This window comes from Folsomia candida, unplaced genomic scaffold (genome assembly GCF_002217175.1).
Source record: "Folsomia candida strain VU population unplaced genomic scaffold, ASM221717v1 Fcan01_Sc001, whole genome shotgun sequence".
Lineage (NCBI taxonomy): Eukaryota > Metazoa > Arthropoda > Collembola > Entomobryomorpha > Isotomidae > Folsomia > Folsomia candida.
In genome coordinates this window covers 18,232,015-18,246,704 of record NW_019091193.1, presented here as the reverse complement: position 1 = coordinate 18,246,704, position 14,690 = coordinate 18,232,015, and the positions used below count along the sequence as shown (strand labels likewise).

The window sequence follows — 14,690 nt, the reverse complement described above, 5'->3', positions numbered from 1 at the left end:
TCCAGTACTGGGTGTGGTTGGTGTCTGAGGGATAAATTCCGGGTCATCATCATCATCCATGCAGTCCATCCGCCGTTGGTCGGTGTCAGGGTCACAATCCGAGTCGTCATCATCATTCACATGGCACTTAGAATGGTCGGAGTCAGAGGTGGGCTCATCCTCTTCCTTTTGATCCTTATGGTGGTCGGGGTCAGAGGTGGAATCATCGGAGTCTTCAGTGTAGGTCACTTTTCTACGCTTCCGTAAATCCATCTTTGCAGTCTTTAAAAAGACTCGAACAAAGATTGCAACTTTGATGGTCAAGTTGAAGGAGTTGGTGATGGAAATTTGGGAACTTTGTGTGAGTCTTAGGAGAGGAAGAAAACGTTGGTGGGGTGCCGACAGTGCGAACAATCCCAAGAAAATGATACCTGCTTCTTCTTTATATACCCTTGACCCACGCTACATAAATGCTTTGATATTATCTTATCCAACAAAATAAAGATAGGCTTCAGTAATGCATGATAAGATGGATAACAAAAGAAACAATGCCGTAAAAGTAAGGCACATTCTTCAGTTGTCAAACTTGAAGCATTTTCACGGAGCAGAAGAAACCATTCGTTGGGTCCACGTTCGCACAACCTACGAACGTGTTGGTTCGTGCATGTGAGTGGAGCAATGCAAACATGATTTGTCTTGTTCATTTCCATCCATAATTACTTCCTGGGGGAGAAACAAGCTCCATCCACCGCACCATGTCTCACAATGTTGAGCTTATGGCCCGTTTTTTTTCTTTGAGTTGAAATTTCTCAGCAGAAAAATGGAATTTGATGAGATGTTTGATTGCATATGAAAGATTATTAGTTGCACCACAATTGCTAGGGTAGTTCTGGTCAATTTTTTGTTTGCTTATGCAAGATAACCATGTGGATAAGTACATCAAATTACAAGATGATTTCCGAGCTTCTTATTTCGTCGACAAACACGACACTGAGTCTCAAAATGAGACTGCCGAGAGTTTTCATTGTGTATATGGGTGACGAATTAAAACCGAAGGCAGGAGACCTCTGCTGTCTGCTTTATTGCCACAGTTCTCTTGACCCCGCAGTATGCATTTAGCATCGGGAGCGATAATCCTTAAACTGACCCCACATCTCTGCACTATCTTCGGATAACTCTTAGGGCTATGATGGGGTCGACCTGGCAGAGTGTGGTTTAATCAAGTATCACAAATACCTTCGCTAAGAAGTTGATAATAATTATATTCTCGTGTTATATGATGCTCCTTATTCGGTTGCATTTGAATTGAATTAATTATTTATTTATTAATTAATATAACAATAATTTTTAAATCAGTTTCAAGAGATTATAAATAAAACGAGTTACTTGAATACAAAAGTGTCAACATGTTTTTATTATCATGCATAATACACACAGCTTGTATACAACGATATATAAATCACAGAATTGATAATAAGGAATTAATTACCTCCTCGCAAAAGACGCTTTATGGATGACAATCGTCAAAACCCAAAACAGTGAAATTCGGATAAATTCTGACACAAATCCAGGATAAACATTTGCATGTGTGAAGCCCCATCCACGGCTGATAATTGAGCGGACAGACTCACTCGGAAGGGTTGCAGGAAAAAAGAATATTGCAAAGTATTGCATCAAAGGTGGTCCGGCTTGGATGGGCCACAAAGTTCCTACAAATTTTTGAAAAATATGCTGTAAGTATATGCTAATGCATATTTTCAAATTAAATACTTACCAGATACAATGAAATTGGCCAGAAAATATCCGATTCCCAAGATCACAGCTTCAAGCTCCCCATTACAAAACGCAGCAACAAGAAATCCTGAAAGATAATCAAATATATAAACTAAATAAATACATAGTCAAACAGAATTGGGTTATCCTGAAAAGTTTACAAAATCTATAGTACGTAAAAGCTTTGAACGAGTAGTTAGCGCCGCACAAAAGTATCCACATTTATATATTATATTATATTTCTTTGTGTAACAAGGCAATGTCTTACCCATTGATACGCCATCAAGACCCATAAGAACAGACATAGACAACCTAGTAGCAAATGAAAACGTCGTGTGAATGAAAGATTTACACATAAATTAATTAGATAATGGCACAAACATCAGATGCATGAAAATTAGGTCAAAACTTGGTAAGTACAAACCCAAGAGGAACTGATCCGGTGACATTGATCCCAAAGTACCAGGTTGTAAGAAAGAAAGTTGAGAATGATTGCACCAACAGCACAACCGTTTGAGTGAGCAAGAATGATATCATCAACTCAAAAATGGAGGCTCCAGCCACCTGAGTTCTCGAAAGTGTCCCCTGTTTCTTCTCCAAAATGACAGCCAATGCTCCAGAGCAGTAAGGAAAGAAGAACAGAACGCTAGAATCATCAAATAGCTAATTGTATGAAAAATAGCTCCATGCACGTGTTTGTGATTAATTATCTACCCTAGCAAAATCCCAGGTGCCACAAATTCTTTCATGTCCGTGTTCAATGCTCCATGAGTGGGAGGGAGGATCTAATTTCATTTAAATATAATAAATTAGAGCAAATATCACAACAATATGCATCAGGCCAATTTGTCCATTTATGTATTTAATACCTTTACTGGTAGTTCTCCAAATTCTGGGTTCAGCCCACAATCGCTGAGTAAACCTCTGATGAAAGTCTTGTATGCTTCATAAAGCGTATTCAAAATGACGGCCGCCACTGGTCTATCTGAATACACATTTTATTAGTCATCAATTTGACGACGACGACGTTTGGGTCTTGTAATTACGTGAAGGGAAAGAATAAGTAATCCATTTCTTATTCTTACTTGTTGCATCAATTTTTACTTTCATATTGGAAAGGTCCAAGGAATTGTTTGCCGTGTTTAATCCTTCCGTCGCACGTTCAAACAAACTGTCCGAATACCCGTTTGGAAACGAAACAAATCCCCAAATTTGGCCTTCGTCAACTCCAATAATGGCGGCTTCATCGGTGGGATATTGTTTCTACACAAGGTGTACCCAATTAAAATGCTGAAGGGGTGAAACTTAAAACAATGAAAATTCTCACTAATGTAAAGGTATGGCCTTTTGACAAACTGTGCAGTAATCGACAACTTAAATTTGCCAAGATACAGGTTTCATATTCAAAGGACTCTGGTGCACAAGGAGTACTACTATTCAGTTCATAGTTTACATATCCAAAATTTAAGTGTGAGGGGTCTCCACCCATGGCGCTACGAAAACAAAATGGCACTGCTGTACTAATTACATACACTTCTGCATGTGGCAATCATGTTTTATAAGTACCTGTTGACAAGACAGACATCAATTGCTGGGTTCAATAAAATAAGAAGAATGAGCCTGAAATCGAAATAAAATCAGCACTAGTTAACAAGGTCATTACCAAATATTTATCAATATTTTGCTTCTTTACCAAAAGTTCCTGACCATTAGTAGAGCATTTTTTATGGTTAACGCTTTAATTTTTGCCAGTGAGGTTTTTGAAAATAAACGATTGTCATATTCACAATGATAATTGTCTGAAGAATTTGCCTCTATTTCTTTCTGTATACAAGTTTCTGAAAGTTGAGACGAGAATGAACAAAATTGTAGAAATGCAATCATGCAAATATAAATATGCAAATATCAACTACCTGTGTCTGGGGTTATAGGGTCATGGCGCACATAACTTTCCTCAAACCTATTGTTTTTGCAGAGTTTTAAAACAATGTCATTCAATGATTGTGCGTTGTGATCCACCAACAACTTTTGCGGATTGTCTTCAGTCAATAATCTCCCATTGCGCATTAAACCAACCTGCATATTAGTATAAAATTATATAATAACATGTAATTAAACCTTGATAACAATTAAATAAATCTTGTTTATTATATTTAATGTGAGTACCGTTGCTGATCTTGAGGCTTCTTCGATATAGTGCGTTGTAACTATTGAACCAAAAATTACATAATTAATTTGCGGTACACGGGTATTTATGCACATGGTATAAAAGTTATGTTACTTATAACAGTTGTCCCCTTCGTTGAAACGAGGTTTGTCAAGTGTTCCCAAATGCTAGACAATTTATGCAGATTCATGGAATTGTAAACATAGTTTATAAGATCAGAAAAATGTAAATATTTTTTAAATAGCTGCACCTCTCTCTGAGTAATGGATCTACCCCTACGGTTGGTTCACTGAAATAAATGTAAAAACATAAATTAAATTTAACTTGAAATTTTAATTAACCCTAAAAATTAAAATTAAAAATAAACTTACTCCAAGATTAGCAGCTCAGGATCATGTACCATGGTCAAAGCTATAGAAAATTACAATTTATACTCATTTTTAGTCATGTCCTATGAATAATTTGATCATGTGTCTGGAAGATAATTTACTAACCCAAACTCACTCTTCTCTTTTGTCCACAACTAAATATTTGACACCAAAAACATGGTTTTAATTCCATCAAATACATGCTGTAGATACAGTACCTGAGACAGTCAATTCTACGTTGCTGATCTGGTAAATCCAGCAGCTTGACAAGAAACTCTAGTCTGGAGTTTACTTCATATCTTGGCAGATTTGCCAGTGCCCCATAAAATGAAATGGTTTCGCCAATGGTCATGTTGTCATATAACGCTAGTTCCTATTAATACATATCAATTGAACGACACATTACCACAAAAGAACTCAAACTGATATCAGAAAGTAATATGCATGGAAAATTTCATACCTGTGGCATATAGCCCACTCTACTTCCTGGCACCCCGCACCCTTGGCTGCCTGGCTTCCTCCCAAATACCATAATTACCCCACTATTCAACTTCCTCAGTCCGACAATGCACTAAAATGATATAATATAATCAATTTTCATAGATCCGTTATTAATATAATAGTTTTAAGATCCATACCGAAAGCACTGTGGTCTTGCCACATCCGGAAGATCCGAGGAGGCCGTAACTAAAAAAATATTAATTCTCACTTGTATGCAGCTCTGTTCTTGACAAAACAGAAAAAGGCGTGGCTTACATTGTGCCTTTAGGAACTGTCATGTTGAAGTTTTTGAGAACGCTCGTGCAAGCGTTTCCAGTTCCGTAGTACTTGATCGCATTCCTCACAACCAAGGCAGCGTTCCTGGACGTGGATGACAGGGACGACGACAACGACGAAGAATTGATGCAAGCCACGTCCGGATGTGGGAGAAAATCGTTCTTGTTGTAATCTTTCAGTTTTCCAGACTCCAAACCTCCTCCGCCCATTCCCTCAATATTCGGCTGAGCGAAACTCTGCTCTTCGAACCCTTTGGGGGTGTAACTGAGCGTGGTGAGCTGCAAATTTCTAGCAGCCGTCTCATTCGTGAGACGCCAAGTGGAGGACCCCACCATTGCTTTTTGAATCAATTGCCCAGCACAATCAGTGATTGATATCTGTTATCCACTGCAAATTATTAAACTCTGATCACAACAATTTATTTTGAATTATTTAAAACTTTGAAAATTGTCTATTCTTGACAAAAATAAGGTTCTTGACTTCAGCGTTGAAAAAATAATATGCATGTAAAAGTGAAAATGTAAGTGTTTCTGGATCTGCTTCCTGGGATATATCAAAGGGGTCCTTTCGTCCTAATGAAGTGACAAGGTGAGACTGAGCAGGTTAGACTAAAATGACCTACTTCCTGCAAAAAGGTTACAATGGCATGGAAAGGAAAACATAGAAAGCTTTGAACCCTCCATGCATAAATAAGTATATGCAGAGAATATAAATGTAGTATCTTTAGATCTGTGTCGATATATGTAAATAAGTATGCGCAAGAGAAGGAGTGCCCACCATCTGGTTAATATTAAGCTTTGTAATGAAGGTCAAATCCAAGAAAATAAATTCAGAGATCACCTTTGTGAATCTTATCAACCTCCCACAGTGGTTCCGGAATATATCAATCAACTTGGTTCATTTCTCACAAGAAAAACGTGCATATTATATGTAAAGAAAAATACGCGTATCACAAAGCTAACAAATAGATATATGTATATATAGCACGACGAAAAATCTTCATCTAAAACGTGTTAAATATGTTCTATAAATAATTTCCACGAGACCATCATTATTTCACAATTGAATTTTCTTAATTTGTGTACATCTTATGATAATTATTTGTGTATGCAATTCTATCTCCAGTTGATGTTGGAAAAGCAAAATGTGTTAATAAATTATGCGAATAATAAATTATTCCACCAAGAACGTAATGGACATCAAGATAATTTGCTGAATCTATATATTCTATACATCATTATTTGTTATTGTACATGGTTATTTTTATGCCAAGAAGGACTTTTATTCATGGCCATGGGTGCATTCATGGCAGGAGCATCACTTTACTAACCCGGAAAGCACCGATTATGAGATAATTTCAAGACCTATATTTGTGTTTGGTCAGTAGCGAAGGCCAAGGGTTTTCAGTAAACAAATAATAATGGGAATAATCCTGCAAGCCTGACCTCGTCACAGACTTCAGCATTATTAACACTAGATCCCAACGACCTAAATATAACTCAAGGTCGAACTGAAGGACGCCACTTATTCGTTTTTAATATCACCTGAAAAGCAGTTCAAATGTTTATCCATGAATGAATGATCTATTTAAAGAAAGCCAGCACCTAGTTGCATGAAACTTGGATGTACATACTAGTAGTCATTTCTTTATTTAAAACCGTTTAGAAAATAGAATATATTTCCAATTCAGTCATTTAATTCAAGCTCCTCCTCCTCGTCGTCATCTTCCTCCTCCTCTTGGTCTTCATCTTTCCACTCTTCGTTCTTATCTTTGTCAACTCCTTCTTCCGCTTCGTCTTCATCGTGCTTATCTTGGTCGACTTCTTCTTCCGCTTCGTCTTTCCACTCTACGTCCTTATCTTGGTCGACTTCTTCCTCCTCTTCGTCTTTATCGTCCCACTCTTTGTCCTTATCTTGGTCGACTTCTTCCTCCTCTTCGTCTTCATCTTTCCACTCTTCGTCCTTATCTTGGTCGACTTCATCCTCCTCTTCGTCGTCATCTTCCTCCTCTTCATCTTCCCCTTCTTCGTCTTCATCTTCATCTTCCTCCTCTTCGTCCTTATCTTGGTCGACTACTTCATCCTCTTCATCTTCATCATGGCCTTCTTGTTCCAAGTCAATAACGTTGACCTGTTCTTCATCGTGTTCTGCTGCTACTGCTGCTGCATTATTGCTAGAAGAATGGCTGGTCTTGGAGGTGCCTTCCGTCTGTTCAGATTCATTATACCAGTTGTCACCTGGTAAAATAATCCCAGGAAATCTAATATCTGGTGGGACCGAAAAGTTTCCATGTTGCAAATAAAATTCAGCATAAAGAGAATTTAGCAATTTTCTAGGAACTGGAAAGTTTGGATCAACCATTTGTTTAAGAATGGAATTAAGGAATATCTTTTCTTCCTTTGCCAGTTTTGCATCCGGTTTTTTTGAGAGGTCTGTTTCTTCCTTGTCCATGTCAACGTTGGGTTGCCACCGGATCGTCTGTTGACATTCAGACGGTAGCATTTTTTCAAGGAAATACATAAGGTCCACTCTCTACAGATGGGTAGTAATTAAGTATTAGTTATTATTAATGGTTATTAATATATGTAGATCTCATTCTATAGTCGTATGTAGTAAATACTTCAGGTAAATCAACCAATTCTTCGTCGTCTTCTGGTACATCAAAATCTTTCATCTCTTCGTTATCAAATTCTCCCAGCTCTTCGATCATCTGAACACCTTCTCCACTATTATCCTCTTGTTCTTCCTCAAATGGTTCAACGTTTGAATTGCGCTGTTCTTGCATAAGTGATTTTCTAGCGTCCTGCTGATCGTCATCTTTGTCACCCACATCTTCCTCCTCAACGTTTTCAGCTTCGAGTTCGTCTTGTTCTTGTTCGTCCTCCTCTTCATCGTCTAGTTCGTCGCCATCATCATCGGATAGAGTGGAACTAGAGCCTGAAGAAAATGACTCGAACTCGCTTTCTTCCTCCTCATCCTTCTTGATCGCACCAGTTATAGATGATGTCGAGCTGGAGCCACTTGATTGTACTTCTGTCAGCACTGTGTGGCATTTTACATCCCCAAATTCTCCTGGCACTCTGACATCATACATGGCGTCAAAGAAAATGGGGAAATTATTTGATGAGATTTTTTCACCTGTGTATCACAAAAGAGGTACAATTATTATTATCCAATGTATGTAGACAATCGTCACAATGCTAGCAAAATTTATTACGTAAAATATTATAGATAATCATACCCTCAGTTGTAAGATACTTGACAAAATCGTGTTTGCAAATATAAGGTTGATCCTGTTCACCTTCGAACCCCAAAGTCTTGAAAGCTTCGTCAACGTCTTCGTCAGTTGTTCTATAAAAGTGGTTGACAAAAAGTTTTACAAATTCATCAAAAGAAAATTCAGTTGCAAAGTCATCCGTGTATGTTTGTGATGCTAGTTTAATCCGTCTCGCTTCATCCATCATTAGTCCAACCTATAAATATAAATATATATTTTTAAATAATTTAAATTAGTACACAAACGGGTATAAAACTATTAGAACCTCATATTCTGACGGAAAGAATCCACAAGCTCTACACACGGCAGAAATTTCACAAAGTCTGATATTTCTGTTCATTCTATACAGCTCGGTCTGCTTGTCGATACGTTTTACATTGAGGAAAAAGAAAATCATCTGCAAGTAACGTAAAGAAATATAATGTTACTTATTAGATTCTAATTATTTGGGCATCTTCCATCATTTTTTCTGAATCGCATTATCTGACTTAATTCATAGTCAAAATATTAAAATATTATGTGCGCACGTCCAAATCCTTGATAACGTCTTGACAGGCTCCACCCCAGTGTCGTTTGATGGTGTGATAAAAAGGCGTAATTCCTGAGCCACCCATGAGAACTGTCGCTTCAACTGCTTTTGGCGACGCAGAAAAAACAAACGCAGCGTTGTCATCCTTTCCAATCGTAAAGATTCGCTCTCGATCTGGCAGAACAGCAACATCGACGATATCTCGAGGATGGGTGTAAACAGCCATGTATTTATGAGGATTTCCGTCTAATGGGGTATCCATTAACCCAAGTTTGTTCTTGACAATATACACGATGAATGTTTTAAACCGTTCTTCAGTAAGTTGAATTGGAAATGCTATCATTCTTTTGATTCCTTTATCCCTTCCGAAAACGGGCGCTGACACTTTCAGATTAATAATAATAATAGAATAAGATTAATAATAGAATCAGACTGTTTTCCTTGGAAGATGAGAAAGTGAGGAAAATTAATAGTCATTACTTTATAATTAATGACTATATATTAAACAACGCTTGAATATTCTCCACGTCCCTTTCTTCTTCTCTCTCCAACTCCTCCTCCTCCTCGTCTTTCACTTCATCCTCTCCATCTTTTGGTAATTCTAATTTTGTTACGTTATCAATGTGGGCAAGTCCACGAAACCAAAAGTCTTCCACACCCAAACTATCGAGAACCTTTTCCGACAGGAAGTGCTCACTTTCACACCCTAAAATTTACAGATCGGTCCTCTGTTTCGGAACGCGGTCAGATTGGTCAACTGCTTTTCCTCGTCGTTTGATAGATCGGCTAAAGGGTCTTTTGATGAATTAATCCACCCAGGAACAAACTTCAGACCCTCAGGTTGATTCGCAGCCCCTCTTCTCATCCACAGATAAGACTGGAGTGAGCTTTCTCTTCTAGCGGCTTGACTTTCACTGTCACAACTGATGGTGTACACGGTAAAACAGGCGTGAGAGTTGTCTAATAACTTTTTTCCGATGCACGAAAATTGAGACAAAATTGCGTGAGTGTGATAACGACTTGCTCTGGGCCTATTGCATTTTCCTATGTATAAAAATAATTCCCTCCACTTTCCCCTCGCGTCTTTCTCCTTGTCAATTTTCGCAATATATTCTGTTATCGAGAAATTCTCTGTGATATCTTCAATTGGGATGCACAGCACAAAGTACACGAACCACTTTCGAGGTAGTAATCTGGCAGCACGAATAATGTTTATGTCACTTTTAACTTGCAATGCAGCAGGATTTTGCGAACTGATGGGGGACTGACTCTCTATGAACGTAAACTTAGCACCACACTTGAGCGAATCTGATAAATGCCTATCTAAATAATCCTTCCTTTTGAACGCAGCATCACACACGGTGCATTGGAAGGGTCGAGATTGAATTATGAATCACTTTATGTTTTTCTAAATTACTTTTGTAATTGAACGCAGCACCACAATTTGGGAAATCACAAATAAATTGTCTATCATTGTTATGGATCAATTTATGTTCTTGTAAATAATATTTGAGATTGAACGCAGCAGCACACTTAGGGAAATCACAAATAAATTCTCTATCATTATTATGGCTCCGTTTATGTTTATGTAAGTCGTCTGCGGTTCTAAATAACTTTTCACACCCCCCAAAATCACAAACAAATGTCTTTTCGCTATGTACTTTTATAGTGTGGGCGTTAAGTTGCCATTGTTTATCAAAACTACTCTCACACAATTGACACTTGAAAGCCTTATCAACTTTTATTTTTTTACTCGAAGACGCCATTCAACTAATTAAAATGATAACGACACTAGAGCAGACTGACCGATGCAAGTGACTGGCGAGAGAGAAAAGTTGGAAAGAGAAGCTGATTTCAGTGGATATGAATTGCGAGGGTTCATGGGGCAAAGTGAGATGTTATGAATAATAGTAATAAATAAGAAAATAACTAATAAATAATTTATCCAATAATTTTTCTTACCAGTTTTCCTGATTTTCTCATCTTCCAAGGAAAATAGTCTGATTTTATTCTATGAACAATTGTAGAATCACTTACAAGTATTACATACAAGTCAAATAGTTCAGAGTATCATAATTAAATTTCATTATCTTTCGGGCGAATTACTTACAATACTGTTTGCCAGAGTAATGCAGTCAATTCCTAGTTCATGTGGCCCTTCAAAAACCATTGCAGTTGGAGTTGCCGTTTGCTCCAAACATGTAATTTTGACAATGTATAGTCCAGTGTCTTCAGCACTTTAAAATTGAAAATGTATAATATGCATTGTATATTATACAATATATGTATGCATGGTTGATTTGTGCATCAATTCGCAGGTGTATTTAAAGGCATACATATTTTTGCATATATTTTGTTTATTTATGAATTTATACCTTCTATCAATATCGTACTCAATCAAGTGTCGATCCAAACTCATTGTGAAGAGACGATTGCATGTGCCTTCGGGTTCAACAAAAAACTGCAGAGAATAACATTACTGAATTATGTACCATAAATATGATAATTTAGTGGTCTCTCTCTCTCACCTGTAAGTCCACAATTGACATGAAATGAGCTTTACTTTTTCCTAGCACCATCCAGCCATGTCCTTTTGGAAGATATTTCATAACGACAACAGTTTGATTTTTATCCTTTAGAGCAGAAAACAGTTTTGTGTCATAATGTTTTCAACTTGGTTTGACATGAGAACGAAGACATTTAATTTCATAATAAATAAGAACGCTTAAATACATTGTACGCCATGTGCAGACCATCGACGCTGAAAACTATACGAACAATGGGATCAGGCGTAAGCACCATTGGGGGCTAAAAAGTGTCAATTGCATAAAATTATATTATGGATTAATATGGACAGGACAGAAATATTACTCTTCTACTCATATTGTGCTTATAATAAATACCATTGATGTCTTCCAGGTATAATTCCATCGAAAGCTTATTCTTCCATCATAAAGCCCGAATGCGCAAATTTGCCCTGCATGAAAATATTCAAAACAGTTCAGTCGATAATAATAAGTATAATTATTGCATGAATAATCATATGTATATAAATACGTATATTAATATTCGCTATTCGAGTAATAGAACAAGTTTTACCAAAAGGATGAAATTTCATAGTTGTAATACGACTATTCGCCGCAAAAACTCTGTCGCTGAATATTAGCTGATGAGTGATGTAATGGTACACTTGAACATCTCCTTTTGCAGTTGTAAATGCGACGTGGTTCCTAAATTGACAAAATACACAGTTGGATTTGTTATACTATTATTATAAAAGTGAATTTAAATATTTTAATTTTGGTAAGAATCATACGAGCCTGGACAGGCATCACATGCAATAAATGAGCCTGGCGACCCACGAACAAGACGGTCTTGTTGTTCTATGCAAGAATGTAAATGTTACGAAAGGGCGACATTTTTAGTCCGAATTTAGTGTGCAATAAACAAACCTTCATTAAAGTGGTAGTAATAAACATCCCCACCGGCCACACCTATGAATTTCAGCCGACATTTTACACAATCTCTACATTACTACTTACTGGTAGTAAATACATATTTCTTGTTAATTTGATTTATGATTACCAATTACAAAATCGGGACATGGCATTGGTGGTCGAGGTAGTGTCGTTTTGGAAGCTTGTTTGAACTTAGAACCTCCCCGTGTGTAATCCTTTGCTCGGCTATTTTTATTTGTTGTTGGGTAGTTGATGTCTCCGGTATTAAATTTTTGACCTATATTTGTGAAAAAATGTAAGCTGAAGAAAGATCTACTTACAATAACAACGATCTGCATAAAACAAAAAATACCAGGACGAACTACATCTTACGAAATTGTTTTTTAAACTCTGGAACATCTTCACTTCGATTGAATGAAATGCTATAAATTGCAGGTAAATTGAAATTCCGACACCACCGCAGCAACTTGAATTCATGATCAAAGAATCGAACAATTCCAACTTCATCTCCAACAACGACGTACCTTATCGCATTGTACAATAATGTCTCATTAAGGAAATTGTAATACAAATGCATCAAAAATCAACGGCAACAGTTCAATAATAACCAAGGACATCTCACTCTTTGTAAATTTGAAATACAGTAATCCCATCTTCACATAGTTTAAAGGAACGCTGATATTCTTTAATATTTTTGATGGGATCTGGGGGATCCTCTAGCGCCAGGATAACAGGAGGTCCCCAGATTACGACGTACCCTATGTCAAATCAAGTCAATAATTGAAAGTTTACTTACAAATAAACCCATTGATGGTCTAATGATAAATTAGCATGTGTTTAGCACTAGTATTAAACCTGCTCCAGTTGCGGTTGCTAGCCACTCCCCCTTCTTCATCCATATAGACGAGGAAAAACGCTTGTATTTCAAGATGAACGACGTTCGAAGTCGTGCTTTGTGTAAGAATACTGATTCACTTTTCCTATCTCGTCGCTGTTAACGTTATACGGATAAAGAAGAGTTGATGGGACCCACCAAATTAAACTATAAAGTCATTCGTAAATATATATATATACAGATAATATACCCATGTTCCAAAGATAACATTTCTGTCCCCGGTTGCGGCAAAAAATTCTGGCTTCCCATCCAGAAATGTGAGTTCTCGGATGACACTGGTGGTCTTGGGGAATGTCTCTGTAACTGGTGAAAAACATGAAATGATAAAGTTTTACAGATTCTAAATTGAATTAAATTTGAATTAAGCTGAATATTTTGTACATATTGGAATTTTCTCAGGGTCCTTTGGTTCATAGTCCCAAAAACTTATCGTCTGCTTTCCCACTTCGTCTGTACCGACAGAAGAAATTGAAGCAAAGATAAAGTCCATTCCAGTAAAACATGCGAAAAGGCAGCCATTTCCATCATGAGAATTTGGGAAATACTTTAATGGTTTGCTAGAATACGTGAAATTTGAGACGCCGTTACGGTTTTGTTACTTAAGGGCGATTCATTCAGTTAATGATTAGATATTCTTAATTTTATGTGACCGACATTTCATTGTTCGTCCATTCCCATACAATTATTAAACTCCGCTTCCCAGCATCTGCAGACACAATAAAGCGTCCTTTGGTTTCCATTTGAAGACATGTAATGGTGTTGCGCTGCACAAACATCATAATAATTTGAGACTTGGTTTGCTTTTACTTTATACAAAATTGCAAGATGCAAGTCCAAAAGTCTTACGTGTCCTTGTAAACATTTCTGAGTGTTATCTATATAGTCGTAGAGTATCACTATATTGGAACTTGCGTACACAATCCCAGTAAAGATCCCAGTAAAGTTTAGAACCGGAACGTTGTCCAGCCTTCCGTAGACTCTTTTTAGGCTCTGTTCGCATACATATGTAGAAGTAACAAAATTTTAAATTCAACCTATTTTAAAATGGCACTCAAGTTAAATTATCAAGCTGTGAACTTACGAAGGGTGCCAGAGATTCAACTGCGTGCAATCCGGATGCGAGGAACTCTTCATTTTCAATTGCTCTCGCCTTTGAATACTCTTCAGCGGTCAGTGCAGAAGCCTTTTTCCCCACACAATGTTTCGCCGCTTCGTCTTCAGGAGCAGGGCCAGTCTCGTTACTCTTGATAGTGCCAAGACTGGAGGAATCAACTTCAACTTCCACCTCAGTAGGTTGCGTCGCTTTGTAAAGTGCTAAATTTGCATATCCAGCGGATTCAAGTATCGACGAATCCTCCAAATTCTCCAACTCCATGTTTGTAATGTCTTATCCGAACCGAATTACTTTGTAACTGCTCAGTAAGTCTGCATGTAAGATGCAAAGTTAATAGGCATGCAAATTGTTAC

The 14,690-nt window shown here is 37.3% G+C and overlaps 2 protein-coding genes across 3 annotated transcripts; both read right to left on the bottom strand.

Moving 5' to 3' along the window:
* Positions 1–1,361: 1,361 nt before the first annotated feature.
* LOC110863316 (ABC transporter G family member 23) lies at positions 1,362–5,913 on the bottom strand. 2 transcript variants are annotated; one of them, XM_022112592.2, is made up of 20 exons: positions 5,044–5,909; positions 4,926–4,974; positions 4,748–4,858; positions 4,506–4,660; positions 4,414–4,442; positions 4,291–4,330; positions 4,170–4,208; positions 4,034–4,086; positions 3,919–3,959; positions 3,666–3,828; positions 3,446–3,590; positions 3,319–3,372; positions 3,080–3,245; positions 2,838–3,015; positions 2,622–2,737; positions 2,467–2,537; positions 2,177–2,398; positions 2,021–2,064; positions 1,754–1,840; positions 1,362–1,688 (listed from the first exon to the last, which is right to left on the bottom strand). In XM_022112592.2, the coding sequence occupies exons 1-20, from the start codon at positions 5,397–5,399 to the stop codon at positions 1,465–1,467; spliced, it is 2,343 nt and encodes a 780-aa protein (XP_021968284.2). In that variant the 5' UTR covers positions 5,400–5,909; the 3' UTR covers positions 1,362–1,464. The 2 variants fall into 2 exon arrangements, with proteins under 2 accessions (XP_021968284.2, XP_035709152.1); XM_035853259.1 differs by having other exon boundaries at positions 4,414–4,660; positions 5,044–5,913.
* A 770-nt stretch (positions 5,914–6,683) lies between these two features.
* LOC110863670 (cilia- and flagella-associated protein 251) lies at positions 6,684–14,613 on the bottom strand. The gene is made up of 23 exons (XM_035853251.1): positions 14,305–14,613; positions 14,070–14,213; positions 13,878–13,987; positions 13,605–13,780; positions 13,414–13,526; positions 13,184–13,319; positions 12,951–13,086; positions 12,701–12,852; positions 12,456–12,605; positions 12,323–12,364; positions 12,187–12,253; positions 11,970–12,100; positions 11,774–11,847; positions 11,604–11,678; positions 11,399–11,503; positions 11,246–11,331; positions 10,981–11,107; positions 10,833–10,881; positions 8,869–9,254; positions 8,607–8,738; positions 8,306–8,537; positions 7,685–8,202; positions 6,684–7,596 (listed from the first exon to the last, which is right to left on the bottom strand). The coding sequence occupies exons 1-23, from the start codon at positions 14,596–14,598 to the stop codon at positions 6,751–6,753; spliced, it is 4,281 nt and encodes a 1,426-aa protein (XP_035709144.1). The 5' UTR covers positions 14,599–14,613; the 3' UTR covers positions 6,684–6,750.
* Positions 14,614–14,690: the final 77 nt, after the last annotated feature.

Excerpts from the sequence above, each read along its gene's own strand:
- LOC110863316 (XM_035853259.1), bottom strand. The coding sequence starts at position 5,399 with ATGGTGGGGTCCTCCACTTGGCGTCTCACGAATGAGACGGCTGCTAGA. Across the intron at positions 4,661-4,747 it reads GAGTGGGCTATATGCCACAG|GAACTAGCGTTATATGACAA; the intron begins GTATGAAATTTT and ends ATGTATTAATAG. Across the intron at positions 4,209-4,290 it reads CCTGAGCTGCTAATCTTGGA|TGAACCAACCGTAGGGGTAG; the intron begins GTAAGTTTATTT and ends CATTTATTTCAG.
- LOC110863670 (XM_035853251.1), bottom strand. The coding sequence starts at position 14,598 with ATGGAGTTGGAGAATTTGGAGGATTCGTCGATACTTGAATCCGCTGGA. Across the intron at positions 13,527-13,604 it reads CCCTGAGAAAATTCCAATAT|TTACAGAGACATTCCCCAAG; the intron begins GTACAAAATATT and ends GTTTTTCACCAG. Across the intron at positions 8,538-8,606 it reads TCTTTCCGTCAGAATATGAG|GTTGGACTAATGATGGATGA; the intron begins GTTCTAATAGTT and ends TTATATTTATAG.